Raw genomic sequence first — 20,960 nt, forward strand, 5'->3', positions numbered from 1 at the left:
ATTAACAACAACAGATTAACTACTCAATAAAATTATTGGATTTTTTCACTATTCACCGTTAGATCGGGTAAATCGAACTAGAAACACCTGTTGCACTCGCTTGTTTACATCTTTCATCGGCGGCCGCATCACTCTGTCTGTATGAGCAACCTCACTACTACATGTACTCAAATGCACGTGCATCAGCCACATTTACAGTAAAGGCTTTCGAATGGGAGACGCGAAAATTCATCGAGCATTTCAATATTTTTCTGAAGTTGAAAAAAGACAGTCATTGTTTTCATTTAGGGCCCCGTAGTCGGAGGGTGTTTTTGAGAGTTTCTCCGTGTTGATCAAGCTGTAAAAACTTCAACAATAACAAATCAAAGCAAAAGTAAACAAAGTGATCAGCAGAATCTTTAACTAGCAGCCTGAATAGCAACCCGTAAAAAAAGAACCTATAGAGGTACAATAACCATACAATAGAGTTTATTGTGTTTACAATTAATCGTATTCTCCACAAAGATAAAATAACAATAGAATGTATTGTTTCCTACATAGAATTTATGGTAAATGTGGGAATATACAATAGAACAAGGGGGTTGTTATGTATCTTAACCTTTCGAAAAATGCCTTTTTCCCGAACAAACTTGAGCCATTTACCATTAATTGTATTGCTGTTCTATTGTTGAAAACTTTTACTAAATGGGACGTATTGTACATCTATTGTAATAGCAATATATATGTTAAAATTTCGTGTACTATAAACGCACAATAAGATCGATTGTTGGCAATAGATTTGCTTGTAATGGTATTTTGTTTTATATAAATGTTATGGTTATTTTTTCCGGGAACGCACCGCTGTGGGTTGTATTAGAGAACAGACTACAGAGTTATAACATGTTATAGCACAGAGAACAGACGTTGAGACCAGGGTTGCTTCCACTCACTTGCTATTAAAAAAATGTTTTTCAGAATTATGAAATCATGAGATGGTATAGTGATAGTTAGTACTTGTAAGTTAGAAGATGAGGACGTAAAGTATGTGTTTGACACATAAAATCTGTCAATATTGCTTTCAGTGCGTCACAGGGTGCGTCACAATCAGCGATTTTACGACTCGTGAGTGCTCAATCTGAGTGAACGCTCACGAATCATAAGATCGCTTATTGTGTCGCTCTGAAAGCGAAATTGACAGGTTTTATGAGTCAAACACATACTTTAACGTGCTTTAACCCTCTCCTCGTTACTTACAAGTACAACATATCATTATATCATCTAATGATTGCATAATTCCGAAAAATATGTTTTTATAGCAAGTGAGTAGAAGCAACCCTAGTTGAGACTCGAACTAAGTTTCTGTAAAAACTTGTGTAAAGATTCCTATTCGACTTAAGCGCCACTAACGCCGACTTCGCCACTTAAAAACCCTCTATTTGTGCTACGTCATCTACATGTACAACTACCCTACCCACTGTAGCTACTATACAAACGAATACAAATAAACAATATATCAGTGTCTCGAATACCTCCGTCATGGCAGGACGGTCAAGCAAACTGTGTGTTTTATTAGTTTCATCTCCGTACCTATCACAACGATCATAAACACAACGTAGGGATCCCGCCCGTGCGCGATCACCCTCTTTGACTACATGATGGCGCTGGCGTTGCACAACTTACACCTCGACCACAGAGAACAGCGCTAGCATCTCCTGATTTCCGCTATAAATTTTGCACTTTCGGTCAATTTGGCGCTAGTATCGATAAATTATCTGTTGAAAATTGCCACTTGGCGCTACCAACACTTAGTGTCTAGTGAAAGTTTTGCAACGCCAGTGCCATCATGTTGTCAAAGAGGTTTTTTAAGTGGGGAAGTCGCCGTTAGTGGCGCTTAATTCGAATAGGAATCTTTACACAAGTTTTAAGAAAAAAATTGTTCGAGCCTCAATGTCTGTTCTCTGTGCCTCGACTTCGCCTCGACATACACTAGACACTAAGTGCCGGTAACGCCGAGTGGTAATTTTCAACCGAAAATTTATCGATACTAGCGCCAAATTGGTCGAAAGTGGAAAATTTATAGAGGAAATCAGAAGATACTAGCGCTACGTAACGGCGACGTTTCCACTTATCATTACATAAGTTTCAGGTGGAAGTTGGACGTTTGTTCTCTGTAGTTATATCGCTATCTTAATGGTGGTTTCTTTGGTGCGATTATTTGGACAGTGCTTTAAACGCTGTCCAGACTGGAGATTTATAACATGTTATAATGGTTGTCAAATAATTGCAACACAGAAACCACCATCAAGATACCACCATAGAGGTAACTCTAAGACCAGAAGGTCCCGAAGAAACGAGCTCAACTTTTTGGCTCAGCTCTGATACTATCTTCGGTCCCAAGCTAATCGATTCACCCCTCGAAATATAGAAAAATCGACTAACCCCTCTGTTCGTGCAAGCGACATTTACCGCCTTGACCCTAAGTATATTATATCAACCTTAACAATACCACCAATACCACCACTTGTTCTTACTGTTTATCTGTAATGTGCTGTCTCTGAATTACGAATACAATAAATATAACACAGTATCATCAACAATCAATACGAAACTAACGATTTTAAATTGGCTCACCACTTTAGTAGCCTATTGGTCCCAAGCAAACGATTAACGTACCCTATTCTAGTTGAAATTCTATTACTACACTATGTTTGTTTTGATTCGCTATGAAAGTTTGACAGATAACATCAGGGGTGTGTGGATTCATGCAGAACATGCAGGGGTGAGTGAAATAGCTTGGGACTGCTTGGGACCGTTGTTCTGGTACTGAGTGAGCCAAAAATAATAATGATTTTCTTCGGGACCCAGTGGTCTTAGAGTTACCTCTATGGTATCATCTGCCTCTGCCATGGCAGGACGGTCGAAATCATAGTCTTTTATTTATCAAATCACAACGTAGGAAAGGGTACTGACCGTGCGCGATCACCTCATTTTATCTATCAATATAGCGAATCAAACAATCTATCAACATAGCGAATCAAAACAAACATAGTGTAGTACTGGAATTTATACTAGAATGGGGCACGTTAGTCGGTTTGCTTGGGACCAATAAACTCTTTTCATGCACCATCAATGTAGAATGCGCTAGTCGATTTTGAGAGTAAATGTCATCCAATCCATTTGTTTACATCATAATGACGATTTTCAAAACTCAAAATAATGAACATTTTATTGCACAACTTGCAAATTTTCATCGGGAGTGGTCTTATTTTTCGATTATCTACGGATCTGAACTGATTTGCAGCTGAAATAACCACACAATAAAAATCCGGAAGATCATAACCGCTGGTACAATTTTATAAATCCTAATTTTTCTCATCAAAAATATATGGAAGCACCAGCCGGATCACTGCAAACCTGATACAGAAAACAAAATATTCCACGTGGATGATGATTTCAAGCACGCATGCGGTGGATAAATTTTCACTCTCATCACTCTTTTCAGGGTTACCCTATTCACCGCCAGAGGCTGAAACAATCGCTTAGTTTCTATTGGATTCGCCTATAGGCTAGTCAAGTAGTGAGCCAATTTAAAATAGTTAGTTTCGTATTTATTGTTGATAGCACTGTCCAGACTAAGCAGTTATAACGGTTGACAAATAATTGCAACACAGAAACCACCATCAAGATACCGCTATAACATGTTATAAATCTGTGACTGGGTGGATGGCACCCATTCTTGTATCCAGTAAGGAGTTGTCAAAAGCTGGGTAAACTAGTTTTGTTATGATGAGTAGAATGTATCCCGATTCTGGATAAATAATTCTAATCGAAGTTTTCCTAAAGTAAAAAATGGTGCAGGTATAAAAGGGAGATTGTTCCGCTGCCAGTGAAAGTTTAAATGCTCAAAATAAATAAATCTGATGCTAAACAATTTACAGATATGGAATTGTTTTCATGGCGAATGCTACTAGCAGCTATCGTAAGTAAGTATATTGTTAGTTTCTGGACTTTGAACATTCTCCTAATTCTAGGTTATCGAGATATTCTGCGATGCTTTTCTCGATGCCAAATGTTTGTTGTTGTTCCTAATTTATAGAACTCATTTAAAATAAAATCTCAATAAATGGTTAGCATTTGTAACGGTATCGTTTTCTGGGTATTTCAATGTCGAATTCTGTAGTTATATATTTTTTCGACAATACGAACTCAACAATCAATTGAGTTCTCCAAGCAGGATCTTACGAACACTACACTAATAACATAATTTTACACACACTAGCGTATACCATAGAGGTAACTCTAAGACAAGTAGGTCCCGAAGAAACGTGCTCAACTTTTTGGCTCACCTCTGGTACTATCTTCGGTCTCAAGCTTGTCGAATCACCCCTCGAAACATAGGAAAAACCAATAACCCCTCATTTTATCTGTCAAGCTTTCATAGCGAATCAAAACAAACATTGCGTAGTACTAGAATTTCGACTAGAATAGGGTACGTTAATCGTTTGCTTGGGACCAATAGGCTGCTAAAGTTGAGCCAATTTAAAATCGTTAGTTTCGTATTGATTGTTGCGTATACTGTCATGTGCACGGTAAGAATCAAATACCCATTTATGAGTAAAAGTGAACCCATTGTCAATAAAAGCGGCACCACTAATTAATGAGTAATTCATTATGCCAATCAAATAGTAACTGTTAGCTACTGTTAGCAGAAACTCATTGTTGTTAAAATAATTTACTCATTAATGAGTAAAGCCACCTTTATCAAAAATGGGTTAACCTTTACTCACAAAACGGTACTAGACTGTTACCGTGCAAGCGTAGGGTTTGTTTTCGTTTTGTTGTTTATTTTTACTTTAGAATGACAGTTTTTACAGCAAACAAAAAATTCCATCTCACTTACACACGCAAATCGCACCAATACGAACCCGCCTGGAGAGGACTATAACAGGCTAGAGGAGCTAGTCGGGTGAGGTTATGTTTGATAGAGCTACTGCACTAATTTCTATTAAAATTGATAAAGTTTACCCTGTTATCAAACGTCAACATCTGAGTAACCGTTGCCTAGTTTCTGTCGCAGGTACGTTTACCCAGATTTGGGTAAATGCATGTTTTCCCATTTTTGGGTAGGTTCTACCCAAATTTGGGTAGAATCCACCCAGATCGGTCAAAACTGAACCTACCCAAAAATGGGTAAACTGTGTTGGGAATGACAAGTTGACAAATGAACAACATTGACATGAATCCGATCGACTTTGTTCATTTATCAACTTGTCAGCCCTAACATAATTTACCCATTTTTGGGTAGGTTCAGTGTTGACCGATCTGGGTAGATTTTACCCAAATTTGGGTAGTTTTGAAATAGAGTGAACCCCTGCTCACATCACCCCAGGATCCCACCTCTATGTAAATATCTTGTTGTAACACTGAAAGCAATGCGAACATTTTGGCAACACTTGAGTTAAGAAAAAACTCTGCTTGACAGTCAGAAATTTGTTTACGGATAACATTTTTTGTCTATTGCTAGAAATTTTTAAAAAATTTACCGTCACTTATGGAAATTTTAATTTCAAATACTTGCTGAAGAATTGTGGAACCATTATATTATGCACACAGCTTAACGAAGTACTGAGAAGCCTCTAACATGGACTATTCCTTACCAGAAGAAGGAGCTGAAACATCCACCGATTCAGAACCGCGATGTCGGCTGTGCCTGCAGTGGACAGACGAAGAAGATGATGCGGACCGAGGCTTTCAGAATATTTTCACCGAAGATGACGAAAGTCTTCCGTTCAAAATACGAGACTGTCTGGGAGTGTTCGTTTCCCCGGAAGATAGCATCCGAACTATCTGCACCAACTGCCGGCAAACGGTGTGCTTGATTGATGAATTCCGGACGCTGTGTCGTCAGACGGAGGAGATTTACGAATCGGTGCAGATTCGTTATGAAGACAGCGAAAGATGGGAACGATATGGGGAATATGTAGGTGAGCTGCGGAGGCTGGTTCAGGAGCACAAAGATACGATCAATGAGCAACTTGTCGGGGTAGAAGGTGTGGAAGGAACGGCAGACGAGGATTCCATTTCCCAACAGTTTGTTCCGATGCTACTGGTAAAGGAGGAACCTGATGATAACGAAGAAGACTGGGGTGACGAGCCAATGGCTATGGAAGTGCTGGATATTAAACCAGACCGGCCATCGACCGATGAAAGTGATGAAGAAGTTGACGAGAATAATGAGGCCGAACCTTCGGACGGGATTGGTTCGACGAGTTATGAGCAACAAGTCAAACTCGCCCAGGAAGTGCTGAAGCGTTTGAAGCAGTTCACTTCCACTCCAGTCAATCATAAAGAACTGTGGGCGGAAATTGCCGAACAGTTAGAAATGGCATATTCCGCAACTAGAACTCGCTGGAATAGAATGAAGCAAAGTTATCTGGCTACCAAAGCGGGTGTCGCAACGGGTACCCGGCTGATGATACTTCGGTTGAAGGGTTGTGCGCTGTTCAACCTTATGAATCAGATCGTTCCGGAGCTGGATGATAGCGTGGAGCCATGGGTTGCACCGGACAGTGTGGACACGGACGAACGAACGGATGGGTAAGTGTTATGTTTCTCTATCGTTCTGATTCATATCTCGGACGGTTTTTAATTATATCTTGAAATGCCTATCGACCTTAAGCAGTTGGGCCCTTATGATTCTAAACGCTAGAATATTATATAATAGGATTATATAGGTATTGCAAGATATCATTATGAAGTGTCTGAAATGTGAATCAGAACGGTAGTTAATGAGGCATCGAAAGGTGATTCCAAATGACTAGTTTCTTTCTTCCAGGAAAAACTTTCCAATAGGTCTTAAAATTGCCATTGCTGAGGAGGTTAAAAATAATCCGGATCTTTGGGATAGATCACTGGCCAGTTCAACGCATACAATGGATCAGACCTGGAAGAGCATAGCTAGAAAGTTCAATATGGATGTTATCAATCTTCGGTTGCATTGGCGTTCGCTACAGGGTATTTATCGGACACATAAGAAACGGGTGAGAGAAGGCGCCAGGGTCAGGACCAAGGCCGATACGCAGTTTTACAAGTTGATTGAAATACTGCACCATATATATCAAACCAACGAAGGTGGAGTCGTTAAGCAAGAGCAAGAGCCGGAGCAAGTTACGGTTGAGGAGGAAAAAGAGGAAAATGTGTTGGTAGTGCTGAAAGAACATCAGGAGGACGAAGATACGGAAGACAAAACCAAAAAGAAAGATGACACTCCGGTTTCATCTCAGAAGATGACACTGGCGAAGCTCGTGTACAAGCATCAGCATCTTTGGAACCAGAAGCATCAGGAGTGGGTTATAAACTTGGACTGGATTTGAATGTATGTCTCATAACGTTTCTTTTTACAGCTTTCACAATGCCGTCGCAAGGGACGCAACGTGGAATCGCATTGCTGTGACGTTGAACAAAACACGCGAAGAGGCCAAATACGCGTGGAAGTGTTTGCGAGATTTGTACCGAGGCAGGGTGAAACGCTTGAAGCAGGGACTGTTACATCCTGAAGCTCGGGTTCTGCACGAGCCACTCTTCAAACAGCTGGAATTGATGTTTGCTGGAAATATGCGAATCGGCCCAATTCCACCGGTAACAGGACCACCGCAACCAGCAGCAGCATGGAAGCGCAGTGCGCACATGATGGATGCATCGGAATCTGACGAGGCACCGGAAGGCCATGGAGATGGCGATACTGTCGAAGATGAAGGCGATGAGAATATGAAACTAGCTGTGTTATGTGAGAAGCACCAAATAATCTGGAACAGCAAACATCCCGAGTCAGTATAATGAAATATTGTTTCTCCGTTGTAATTTTCTACAATATCCTATAATTTCCAGTCACGCTAATTTGGAGAAAAGAGACATCGTTTGGGATTCCATTGCACGGAAGATGAACCTCACCAGGGTCCAAGCGAAGGCCGTGTGGACCCGCCTGAGGAACGTGTATCGCGGTCGGAGGTTGCGATTATTGAAGGGAAATCTCGCGAAAAATAGTCATCTTTTGCGTGATCCTCTCTACCGGAAGTTGAACACGATGCTCAAGGATCACATGCATCTGGGGAAGTACGGTGGGGGGATCAGCAAAAGTGAATCGTCGGAACAGACGAAGGATGCCGGTAGAGGCGATGCGGGACCGTTCCCCACCATGGAGGACAAGGTCAGACTGGTGGAAGAAGTGATCAAGTATCAGTTCCTGTGGAATGCGACCCATCCCGAGTAAGTATAGACTCCGACGTTTTTTTTTCTAGTGTATAAGTGGGTTGGGGTACGTTAGGGGGCGTCTCAATAATCGGTAAAGAGCAGTTCAATCCGTACTTTTGGTCGTTGCAAAGGTCCTTTGGCAAAGATTTTTTTTTCCGAGAGCTCAGGTTGTTCCATTTAGTGGATTTTCTCTTATATTTGACTCTTCGAAAATAAATTAAAATCCCTCTGTTGTTGATCGACCGAATTTTCGAGAACGTCTGTCAGAAATAAGTTTGCTATTCTTGCACTAGCAGGTTTATTTGAAAATTCTCCATCTGTCAAATTTAAGTGAAAATTCACCAAATGGAACACAACCGCACATTCTTTGTTGATCAAAGGAGTTCAGCTACGATTGTTGCGTACAACGTCACTGGGCAGCTGCAATAAATAAAACTTTCACGAGGGATCGCCGGCAACTTAACTTCGGTCGTGACGTCTATCAAGTTGAAAACGTCAGATAGAAGAATACGACAGAAGCAAGTCACGATTCGGAATAATTGGTTCAATTTGTTAGAAGCTATCCTAGTTAAACTACATTTTTCACAGTTTGAATTGAAAATTGCTAAATTGTCTTAAAACTAACTGAAGGAAATATCAATATTTAAAGGCTATTTGATTAGCGTCCACGTCGAGCGTTTTTGATTTACAAAATCTAGATTGTCTTGAAGCCGGGTGGACCTAAAAGTAGTACTTGCTGCGCCGATTGCCTGCAGGAGGAAAGGAAGAAACTAAAATTCTTCAAGCTGCTAAACGCAAAAGTCTGCTGTGAAGAAGTTTTTTCTACATAAGATCCGAACAAACTTGAAGAATTTTAATCGGACGTAACCTCAAAATGGCACGGATGATGTTCAAAATGAGTCTTGGACCTGTTCAAAGTGCAGCAATATGTTAACTTTACCGAAAACCGGCAAAAAGGGAGCCGCTAAAAAATCGGCAACTAAAAAGCCAGGTTCTGGTGCAAAGAGCGATGCGGGCTCGGAAGTTAGCGGAGGAGCTAGTCAGACATCGAATTCGGAAGCTTTCCAATTACTGGAGCAGGAACGAGAGGCCTGAGAACAGGAACTGGAAGATCAGCGAAACATTGCTGAAAAACGTCTCGAAATGGAATGTGCTTTAATGGAGAAAAAGCGGGCCCAGCAGCGAGAGCTGTTGGCGAAGGAACAATTCCGGAGTGATCTGAGATTTGGGCGTAAATGCTTTTGTAAACAAACACGTCAATCACTGATTTCTCTTGAATAAAAGCTTAATCTCACAAACAAACTATACCAAATGATAGAGGAATCATTCCTCTTCCTCATAGTATTATTACTTTTCGAGTTTGAGCTTTTATTTGTGAGAAATCGGTGATTGACGTGTTTGTTTACAAATGCAATTACGCCCAAATCTTAAATCACTCCGGAATTGTTGCTAAAACAACGTTTGGAGGATGAACGAGCATTTCTAGAAACGCAGCAATCACTCAGAAATCAGTTCCAAAGGTTGAAACTCGATATGGTACGTCAATATGAGACCCCTGAAGACGAGGCGGCTGAGGATGGTGCTGAGACTGGTGATTCATTGGATAGAGTACGTCAGTGGCTGGAACCTACGCTGAAAGATTCGAGAGGGGCCCGTCCGAAAGCGAAAGAACCACAAGTTGGAGCTCCTATTAAGATAAAGCTAGTTGACCGAAAGGCGAAGGATGCTTTCGGAAAAGGTTCAGAAGTCAACCAAGGAGATGCCGAATCAGAAGAAGAAGAAGAAGAAGATGATGAAAAGGAGCAACCGTTGCAGGAAGAATGGACGGAAGAAGAACTTGCTGCCATCCGTGATATTTTGAACCGTCGAAAGCGAAACAGGTCGGGGTCACCAAGAGAAACACGGATTCAGGCCAGAGGTCCAACTAAGGCACAGTTGGCCGCACGACAAGCGGCCTCGAAACATTTGCCAACCTTTAGGGGAGAACCAGAAGTTTGGCCTCTTTTTATTAGCTGCTATGAGTACACCACAGCTGCATGCGGTTTCACCAACACGGATAATTTGAAGAGACTTCAAGACAGTCTACAGGGCCTTGCTAAGGAAGCCGTCCAAAGCCGCTTACTGCTACCTGATTCGGTGCCTGAAGTAATAGATGACTTACGCAAACTCTTTGGCAATCCGGAAAAGCTACTCAAGACGCTAGTAGCGAAGGTCCGTAAGGCACAAGCACCGAGATTAGATAAACTTGAAACCTTTCTATACTTCGGGATCACCGTTAAGCAACTCTGCGACCACCTCGAAGCAGCTGGACTGCAAGACCATTTATGTAACCCAATGCTGGTACAAGAGCTGGTCAGCAAACTTCCGTCGGAGTACAAGCTAGATTGGGTACGATTTAAGCGGGGAAAGATTGGAACTCCGCTCAGGATATTCACAGATTTTACTAACGAAATCGTGTCTGAGGTTTCGGAGGTAACAGACTTCATCGGAGCTGAGCCCTCGACTGACCCTGCGAGAAATAAGTCGAAGAAGAAGGAATATGTGCACACTCATGATGCACAAAGTATGCGGCTAAACGGAAGACAGCCTTCATCACATCAGAAAGCAAGATTGCCATGCGTGGTCTGCAGGAGAACCGATCACAAGGTGAGGTTTTGCGACGACTTTGCTAAGCTCGGCTTGCAAAATCGGATGAAGATTGTGGAGAAGTATAAGCTCTGCACAACGTGCCTAAATGACCACGGAAAAACGCGGTGCACGTTCAATGTCCGCTGCAACATCGATAATTGCAAAGGTGGACACCACCCGCTACTACATCGAGCCGAAGAAGTCATCCAAGTAGCTCACGTCGAATGCAACACTCACCTTCGGACAGGATCTGTCATTTTCCGAATGATCCCGATCACGCTGTATTACGGTGTATATGCAGTGGACTCCGTTGCCTTTTTGGACGAAGGTGCATCTGCTACGCTGGTGGAGAACTCTCTAGTGGATGAACTCAACGCCGAAGGTGTACCGCAGCCGTTGGTGGTAGTATGGACAGCAAACATGAAGCGGCACGAAGATCAGTCGATTAGATTGAACCTATCGATATCCGCCAGGGAAAGTACGACTAAGCATCAACTTTCGCATGCGCGTACCGTTAGAGAACTTTAATTACCTCAACAAAGCATTCGATTTGACGAGATCGCAGAACGTTACGGACATCTGCGGAACCTTCCAGTCGTAGACTATCATGGAGAAGCACCGAGGGTGCTGATAGGATTGGACAATTTACACCTTTTCGCACCTTTGGAGTCTAGAGTCGGTGCACCTGGCGAGCCGATTGCGGTTCGCTCCATTCTCGGTTGGACGGTGTATGGAACAGATCAACAAAGAACTTCAGCTAAGGCCTTCGTCAACCACCATGGGATCGAAACCGTGAGCAACAAGGAACTCCATGAACTGTTGGGTTCACAGTATACTCTGGAGGGGTCTTGTACGGCGACTGTACCAATCCTAGAGTCGAGACCGGGCTAATCTGGAAGTATGACAATCCTACATTTCCGGACAGTTTCCCTATGGCAACGAAACGACTGAAAGCGTTAGAACGGCGACTCTCCAAAAATCCAGAACTGCGAACGAATGTCTTTCGGCAGATAAAGGAGTACCAGGAAAAAAGATATTGTCATAAGGCAACGGATGCCGAGCTGGCAGCCGCAGATTGCACTAGAGTGTGGTATCTACCGCTGAACGTCGTTTTGAATCCCAAAAAGCCAGAAAAGGTGCGCCTGATATGGGATGCTGCGGCAACAGTTAATGGAGTGTCGCTAAATTCCAATTTGCTCAAGGGTCCCGACATGTTAGCTTCACTCCCTGCTGTGATCTGTAAGTTCCGCGAAAAACCGGTTTCCTTTGGTGGTGTCGTGCGGGAAATGTACCACCAAATGCTCATCAGGGAGGCAGATAAATCAGCACAGTGGTTTCTGTTCCGTTTCGATACAAATCATCCGCCCGATGTATATGTTATGGACGTTGCCACTTTCGGGTCTACGTGCTCCCCGTGTTCAGCACAATATATAAAAAACCTCAATGCCCAGGAGTTTGCAGATCAGTTTCCGGAAGCATCAAAGGCAATTGTCGAACGACATTATGTCGACGATTATTATAACAGCGTAGATACTGAGGAAGAAGCTATACGGCGAGCTAAAAAAGTTCGTTTTATCCACTCGAAGGCCGGCTTTGAAATTCGGAACTGGGCATCAAACTCCGATGACGTATTGCGGCATCTAGGTGAGTCAAGGTTAAATAATATGATTCACCTCAATCAGGACAAGTCCGTCGATCGAGAACGAGTGCTGGGAGTAGTTTGGGATACGCAAGAAGATGTGCTGTCATGCTCGGTTCCATCTCGTAACGTAAGGCTAGAGCGTCCTACCAAAAGAGAAGTTCTCAGTACGGTAATGTCTCTCTTCGATCCGTTGGGTCTGCTGGCACCTTTTATTGTGCTGGGAAAGATGTTGATCCAAGATCTTTGGCGTACGGGATGTGAATGGGATGAAGCTATCGATGAGGAATCGCTGAACAAGTGGAATCTATGGATGAGCATGTTACCGGAAATAGAGCAGGTTAAGATTCCAAGGTCCTACTTCGGGAGTATCCAGTCGGATTGTTTTAGACCGATTCAGCTACACCTGTTTTGTGACGCAGGTGAAAATGCATTTGGTTGTGCTGGTTTGCTACGGATTGATGTCGATGGGGAAGTACGATGTTCTTTGGTGATGGCCCGATCCAAGGTAGCCCCGCTGAAACAGCTTACTATTCCTCGTTTAGAACTGCAAGCAGCGGTACTGGCAGCACGCATGTCGAAAAATATTCGACAAATTCATTCCCTTGAGATTCAGCAAATTTTCTTTTGGAGCGATTCACAAACTGTACTCTCCTGGATCCGTTCAGACCAGCGAAAATATAAACAGTTCGTCGGCTTCAGAATCGGTGAAATATTAAGCCTAACCAACTTGTTAGATTGGCGCTGGATACCCTCTAAACTGAACATTTCTGATTGTCTAACTAAGTGGGGGCGCTATCCTGGACTACATTCCACAAGTCCATGGTTTCGGGCGCCAGAATTTCTGTACATGTCACCACAAACATGGCCGCAACAAGCACTCCCTCCGCCAAACACGAAAACAGAACTGAGAGCCATGTTCTTGTTCCATGACATCGCCCTGGTGAAACCGTTCGTCAACGCTAACAACATTTCGAAATGGAATGTATTTGTGCGAACAGTAGCTTGCCTCTTCAGATTCGTGTCGAATTGTCGGCTGAAGGCTCGTAGACAACCTATCGAAACCTTACAACCTACGGCGTCTCAAGAAAGATGGATTATGACCAGAATTCCTTCGGTTAGAATTCCCCTACGACAAGCAGAGTTTCAGAAGGCAGAGGAGGTTTTGTTCAAGATGGCACAAGGCGAATCGTTCGGTGACGAAATCAAGACACTACGGAAGAATCAACAACTGGAACGCAAAGATTGGATTCCGCTAGAGAAGTCAAGTAAGCTCTATGAATATACACCACTTATAGATGCGTCTGGTGTGCTTCGATTGGAAGGACGAAGTGCTAATGCCGAACATTTTCCGTTCGATTTACGATTCCCGATAATACTGCCACGCGACAGCACTATCACGGAGAAACTAGTACGTAGTTTCCACGAAAGGTTTGGGCACGCTTTCCGAGAGACTGTGAAGAACGAGATCAAACAGCGGTTCTTAATTCCAAAGCTTAGTTCGCTCATCACAAAAGTGGAGAAAGGATGTGTCTGGTGTAAGGTGAAGAAGAATCGACAAAGTATGCCTCGGATGGCTGCACTCCCGGTGCAACGGTTGACTCCATATCAGCGACCGTTTACATATGTTGGAGTCGACTATCTTGGTCCGGTGGAAGTTACGGTCGGACGACACTCGGAGAAACGTTGGATTGTGGTGTTCACCTGTATGGTGGTTCGTGCTATTCATCTAGAGATAGCATATAGTCTTACCGCTCAATCGTGTATTATGGCTATTCGTCGTTTCATATGTCGACGGGGCCCTGCAGCAGAGTACTTTTCTGATAACGGCACTAACCTAAAGGCAGCCAGCAAAGAAATCCTACAGCAGATTCGAGAAATGAATAAGGAATGCGCAGAAGAGTTCACCAGTGCACGAACCTGCTGGCACTTCAATCCCCCTTCCGCCCCTCATATGGGTGGGGTTTGGGAGAGAATGGTGCGCACAGTGAAGCAGTCGATAGCAGCATTGGATGACGGGCGAAAACTGTCCGACGAGATTCTTCTGACCACTCTCTCCGAGGCAGAAGATATGATAAATAGTCGGCCTCTTATGTTCGTTCCTCAGAGTTCCTCAGAAATTGCAATCACTCCAAATCATTTCCTGCGTGGGACGGCGCCAAATGAACCGCAGGAAAGTGTGCCACCAACGAATATAGCTCAGGCTCTACGAGACTCGTACAAACGGTCTCAGCAACTATCAAATGAAATGTGGAAGCGCTGGATAAGGGAATACGTTCCTACCATCAATAAGCGAACGAAATGGTTTGGGGAATCGCAGCAGTTGCAGAAGGGTGACTTGGTGTACGTCGTTGAAGGAGATCGCCGAAAGGCTTGGGTGCGAGGAGTGGTCGAAGAACCTATCGTGTCCAGTGACGGACGGGTACGTCAGGCTATGGTACGGACTAACAGCGGAGTGTTTAAACGGGCAACTGCCAAGTTGGCGGTACTGGAGATTTCTGATGGTAATCCAGATCCAGTGGATGATTCGGGATCGGGTTTACAGGTCGGGGATTTGTTGCGTACAACGTCACTGGGCAGCTGCAATAAATAAAACTTTCACGAGGGATCGCCGGCAACTTAACTTCGGTCGTGACGTCTACCAAGTTGAAAACGTCAGATAGAAGAATACGACAGAAGCAAGTCACGATTCGGAATAATTGGTTCAATTTGTTAGAAGCTATCCTAGTTAAACTACATTTTTCACAGTTTGAATTGAAAATTGCTAAATTGTCTTAAAACTAACTGAAGGAAATATCAATATTTAAAGGCTATTTGATTAGCGTCCACGTCGAGCGTTTTTGATTTACAAAATCTAGATTGTCTTGAAGCCGGGTGGACCTAAAAGTAGTACTTGCTGCGCCGATTGCCTGCAGGAGGAAAGGAAGAAACTAAAATTCTTCAAGCTGCTAAACGCAAAAGTCTGCTGTGAAGAAGTTTTTTCTACATAAGATCCGAACAACGATGGACCTCAGGTCAATAATTTTTTCAATAGTGGCATTTTTTTCAATAATGAGCACACTGAGAAGCATACATCAGTGCTGATTATTGATCAAGAAAGACCAAAAAGCTGTGAATCACCTGTGCTACCATGGGAAGCAAAGGGTAAACAATGCAACTAGTTTCCGCTTATCTGAATCCTTGAAAAAGTCGGCATCAAAAGGCGAAACTGCCTTGACTCGTTCGAGGCGAAAAAAAGGACGCTGCAGAGAAACCAGGAAGATTCCAGAAAAGTCCTTGACGAAGATGTATCCGGAAGAACACTAGTAAGAAGCAGATGGATATTCGGACAACTTCCGAAGCCCAAAATGACAACATGGTTACAGTGCTGCTCATGGTGAATTTGACAGGATAGTAGGCTGAGTTTACTACAAATGAACATTTGCAATGTCCATTAAAATGAATAAGTATTAGGCAACATGCGCCAATTGGAACAAGCGGTTATCTATAGGCTTGGAAAAAGTTATCCAAACAAATAGATGAAAATTTAATGTCATCAGAGGTCACTAGTGAGGTGATAAAAGTCACGTCGTGTGAGGTTACTCTCCGTGAAAATTAAATAGACACCATACATTTGTCACACGACTAGTAGAATAAGGGAAGATACGTGCAATGAAATAACCGTTATGGGAAATTTCTGACAAATAAAACAATTGTGTCTGGGCTGGATATTTAAAGACAAATTTATACAACAATTGGAGTGTACGGATAATTTTTGATCTCATTCGCGATCTTACACTGATTGAAGCAAGGTGATGCATTTTCAAACATACCATTCAACATTGCTCTTGAAGGAGCGATCAACCGAGCTAGTGTACAGTGCCGATATTGATCGTAGTAGAGCAACGAAAATCGCGTTCAATCCTTGCAAAAGCTCTACCAAAACGAAGTACATGATCACGTGGCACCAACATTGGTTTGGTTATGAAGTGGAGTCAGATTTTGAACGAACTCAAACGATAAACGATAGGGGCCTCGTCTTGTTTGGATTTTATATCTCAAATAAAGTTTTTTTTTGTGACGTTACAGCTTTCACAATGCTGTCGCACGGGACGAAACGTGGAAACGGATTGCTGTGTCAATGAACCAGAGCAGTACAAAGATCAAATATGCGTATAAATTGTTGCGAGATTCGTACCGAAGCCGGATGAAACGCATGCTGCAGAGCAATACGGATCTCAAAGCTCACTTTGAGTATGATCCGCTGTTCCAGAAAATGAATATGATGTTTTCTAAAAGCATGCGAATTGATTTAAATCTAAAAGCTGCCTCGAGGAACTCCGCGCACATGGCAGACGAATCGGAATCCAACGATGTATTGGAAGACCATGGGGATGGCGATACTGTGGAATATGACATCGACGAGACTTTGAAACTAGCCGTGCTATGCGAGAAAAACGAACTCATCTGGAACAGCAAACACCCTAAGTCAGTACCTATAAATAGATTTTTCTTTTTCTTGCGCGCGTTTTTACTTCCCACCCTATCCTGTCGTTTACAGCCACCAGAATTTTGAGAAAAGAGACGCAGTTTGGGATACCATCGCACAGGAAATGAATGTCACCAAAGCCTATGTGAAGGAACTGTGGACCCGACTGAGGAACATTTATCGCACTCGGAGATTACGATACTTGCAAGGATCAATTACTAAAAGAAATCATCTCTTGTGTGATCCGCTCTACCGGAAGCTACATGCGATGCTCGATGGTCACATGCAGCTAGGGAAACATGGTGGAGGGTTTCCCAAAAAAGACGTCCCGCTGAAGGAACCTGGCGAGGTGGGGCCATTTTCCACCATGGAGGACAAGGTCAGACTGGTAGAGGAAGTGTTCAAGCATGAGCACCTGTGGAATACGACTCATGTCGAGTGAGTATCTAGTTTCCGGGGTTGGTGGATGTATAGCTATGCGGTAAAGCGTGCGATTCTCAGATGAGGGGTTCTAATTTCCGCTGGATACTTCTGGTTTCTTGGCATCTAAGATTCAAAATCCCATAACGTATGTTACCCAATCGATTCATGTTTGTCTTATTTCCATCTATTCTAGCTATTTCAAGTCGGACAAGCGTGGCGCAATGTGGTCTCAGATTGCCGGAATGTTCGATAACTGTGATGCGTGGGCAGCCAGAAGTGAGTGGCGTCGCTTACGGAACATGCACCGACCACGTAAATCCCGCGCTGCGGCTGTGTATGAACCAATCGATGATAATGAAGAAGATGAACCAATGAGCAGCAATCCACTGTATGATCTGTTCTCGAAAATGGCGGAAAGCTTGACCGCAGAGAACGAAGGCGATCCGGCTGAAGAAGGCGAGCCATCGGGAGCGACGCACACGAAAAAAGTTAAGAAACGTCGAATCCAGGAAATCACGGAAGCATACATGACGCATAAGCGACGCTTCACGGGCAAGAGAAGCTTCGACGACGAGGGCTGTATAAAGGTAACCAAGGGGGGAATTGTTCGATACGAAAAGATCTGTGAACTGTGCGGGAAGCAAATCGAGCGATCGTACTTTGAGTACCACATGAACCAGCACAACGGCCTGAAGCCGTATATTTGTTCGTTCGAGGGATGCGGTCGGCAGTACAGTAACAAGATAACACGTGATCGGCACGAGGTACTGGTCCATTGCGACGAGGGTTATAAATATGAGTGCGATCAGTGTGACGAAAAGTTCAAATACAGAAGTACATTCGACTATCACTATGCGATCAAGCACGAAAGCCAGAAGGTCCCGTGTACCGTTTGTGGGAAGTTGTTGAAGCACAAGTCTCTCCTTCGGGAGCACCTGAGGCGGCACACGGGACATTTTCCGTGCAACGTCTGCGGCAAGATTCTGCAGAAGAAGTACTCGCTGGACGTCCACATGCGGACCCATACCAATGAGAAACCGTACCCGTGCGAACTATGTGGACAGTGTTTCATGCTGAAGGTGCAGATGAAGACCCATCTGGCGAAGGCCCATCAGCTGTCGTGGGAAGAGTTTCAAGAAATCTACGGCAGCACCAGCCAGCAGTAATTATTAAATCATTACCAACATCCATTGATCAGAAACAAAGACACTTTCGTTAAAAGAGATAGCTCAAATAAGTTTCCTTTTTCGATTCGTCCGAAACTCCTGTGCTTTTTGGTTACCTAACTACTCAGTAAAGGGCGAACACGAAATTATTGCGACACATTCAACAGGGCATAACTTTTTTACCATTGGGTAAAAATCAACCAAATTTTGCACACTTTCTCATTGATGTGTATTGTGTACATGCTGTCAAACTCGAAGTCGTGTTTTTCGATTCAACGAAAATGGAGGTGAACCAACGCGAGTTGAGAGAACAAATTCTTTCCAAACACCTGGAATTTCCTGACCTGTCGCACCGGCAGTTGGGAAAAATGTTGAACATTCACCATTCAACCGTCTCCAGAGTGTTGAAGCGGTTCCAGGAGCGGTTGACGTTGGACCACGGCAAAGGAGCTGGAAGAAAACCGGGACCGGAGAACAAAAAGACGGAGGGAAAGGTGAAGCGGATGATTAAAGCAAATCCCAACGTCTCAAGCCGTGATTTGGCTAAAAAGATCGGCATGTCGCAGAGCTACGTCCAGAATGCAAAGAAGAGAGCTGGACTACATACATACAAGGTACAGAACTTCCCAAACCGCGATGAGCGGCAACAATCGCCGGCTAAAACTCGGGCACGGAAGCTCTACGAGAAGATGCTGACAAAATATGGCTGCTGTGTGATGGACGACGAAACGTATATAAAAGCCGATTTTAAGCAAATTCCGGGGTTGGAGTTTTTCACCGGCAAGAGCAAGTTCGATGTGGACGACAAATTTAAGAAGAAGAAAATGTCGAAGTTCGCCTCCAAATATCTCATTTGGCAGGCCATCTGCTCTTGCGGACTAAGGAGTGAGCCTTTCGTGACAAAGGGCACAGTAAATGGCGAGATCTACAAATCTGAGTGCCTCGAGAAGCGCCTTTTGCCGTTCTTGCAGCAGCACGACGAAGCTCCGCTATTTTGGCCAGATTTGGCATCATGCCACTATTCTAAAAGTGTCCTGGAGTGGTATGAGGCCAATTCTGTCCACTTTGTTCCAAAGGACATGAATCCGCCAAACTGTCCGGAGCTGCGCCCGGTGGAGCAGTACTGGGCAATAATGAAGCGGGAACTTCGGAAGAGCAAGAAGACACCCTAATAAAAATTGTATGGTTAATTTGCTTAACGACGTGTTCTGGGTATCAACCAAACCATTTGTGGAATAGTTCTATGATTTGGGTTATCGTTCGTTTATGGTTATTTTTTATTAGGGCAGTCAAAGACGAGAAGGACATGTTAAGAAAATGGAAAAAAAACTGAGAAACTGGTACCGGATGACACTGTAAAGACTTTGATGGAGGGCATCAAGCCAAAATGCGTTCAATTTTACACTCAAGGCTCCATCGATTAACTTTTCTTTTGATTTTTGAAGTAAATATATGTATAAAGCTACCCTAAAATTTTGGTTTGATTCTAAACAATTCAAACATTCTAAACTGGCAGATCAGTGAAATTCTTCAGCAGTGGAAAATTGGTCTAGGGTGCACGTCGCCAGCACCGCTATCTTCGAAGGCTCCGCAAGTCGATCCACTTCGCCACACTGCGCGCCTGCTCGTCTTCTTTGAGTCGGGTCTGACATTCTTACGACGCACAGTGGGGTACTTTTCTCTAACTTGTCAAAAACGCTCTTTTTATTAAATATGAAGTTATAATGATTTGGGGTCAGTTTTTGGTCTCTTTCTAAAGAAGTATTTTTTTTTCGAAAATGTGTTCATTGAAAAGTAATTTTCTGATTAAGTTGCCGTGAAAGGATGAAGTGTTGAGAACGAGAATAGTGTATTCTACACTGAAGCAAAAGAACGTCAGAATTCCATAAGAGCCACTTATGATTTTTTTTACTTGATTTGTTTTCCGTGATGAACACCAATGCTACCGACGCCATGGAGGCAGCTCCCACGCCTGGACCCTACCTATCGATCCATCAACTCTTCGGCAGTTTTAGCTTTTTGGCGAGATCGAGTACCGACAACGTTGGATTTTTCTGCCTTTCATACAAAATGCGTTTGCGTACTTTCACTTGATTCGACACCATTTTACCAAACTGAACAAGAATATAAACAACTTGTGGACGACGAAATAAAGTGGACAGCTTCAGCAGCTGTTATATAAGTGAAACGTGTCAGCGGTTCGTGAATATTTCAAAAACTACACTGAGAGAAAAGTGTCCTAAATTATTATTACTAAACAAGCAGTTGAATAAAATGAACAAAAAGTCGTTTCTTCAATAGGCGATTGTTTGTTGGGAAGTCTTTCTTCCGGTCTTGTCGGATCAAACCGCTGGAATGGCCTCCACAAAGCATGGACCTCAATTTATTCACTTGTTCCTGACCATCA

General features: G+C 43.3%; 1 protein-coding gene across 2 annotated transcripts; it reads left to right on the plus strand.

Annotated features, from left to right (window-relative positions):
• The first annotated feature begins 5,501 nt into the window (after nt 1-5,501).
• Nucleotides 5,502-19,563, plus strand: LOC135712271 (uncharacterized). Of its 2 annotated transcripts, XM_065235226.1 has the most exons (7): nt 5,502-6,576; nt 6,815-7,324; nt 7,383-7,805; nt 7,867-8,244; nt 16,565-16,963; nt 17,037-17,402; nt 17,581-19,563. In XM_065235226.1, the coding sequence occupies exons 1-7, from the start codon at nt 5,621-5,623 to the stop codon at nt 18,551-18,553; spliced, it is 4,005 nt and encodes a 1,334-aa protein (XP_065091298.1). In that variant the 5' UTR covers nt 5,502-5,620; the 3' UTR covers nt 18,554-19,563. The 2 variants fall into 2 exon arrangements, with proteins under 2 accessions (XP_065091298.1, XP_065091299.1); XM_065235227.1 differs by lacking the exons at nt 16,565-16,963; nt 17,037-17,402 and having other exon boundaries at nt 17,581-19,561.
• Nucleotides 19,564-20,960: the final 1,397 nt, after the last annotated feature.

The sequence above is a fragment of the Ochlerotatus camptorhynchus genome, unplaced genomic scaffold, assembly GCF_037179485.1.
Source record: "Ochlerotatus camptorhynchus isolate MF236.1 unplaced genomic scaffold, CSIRO-AGI_Acam_v1.1 ptg000467l, whole genome shotgun sequence".
NCBI classification, from domain to species: Eukaryota; Metazoa; Arthropoda; class Insecta; order Diptera; family Culicidae; genus Ochlerotatus; species Ochlerotatus camptorhynchus.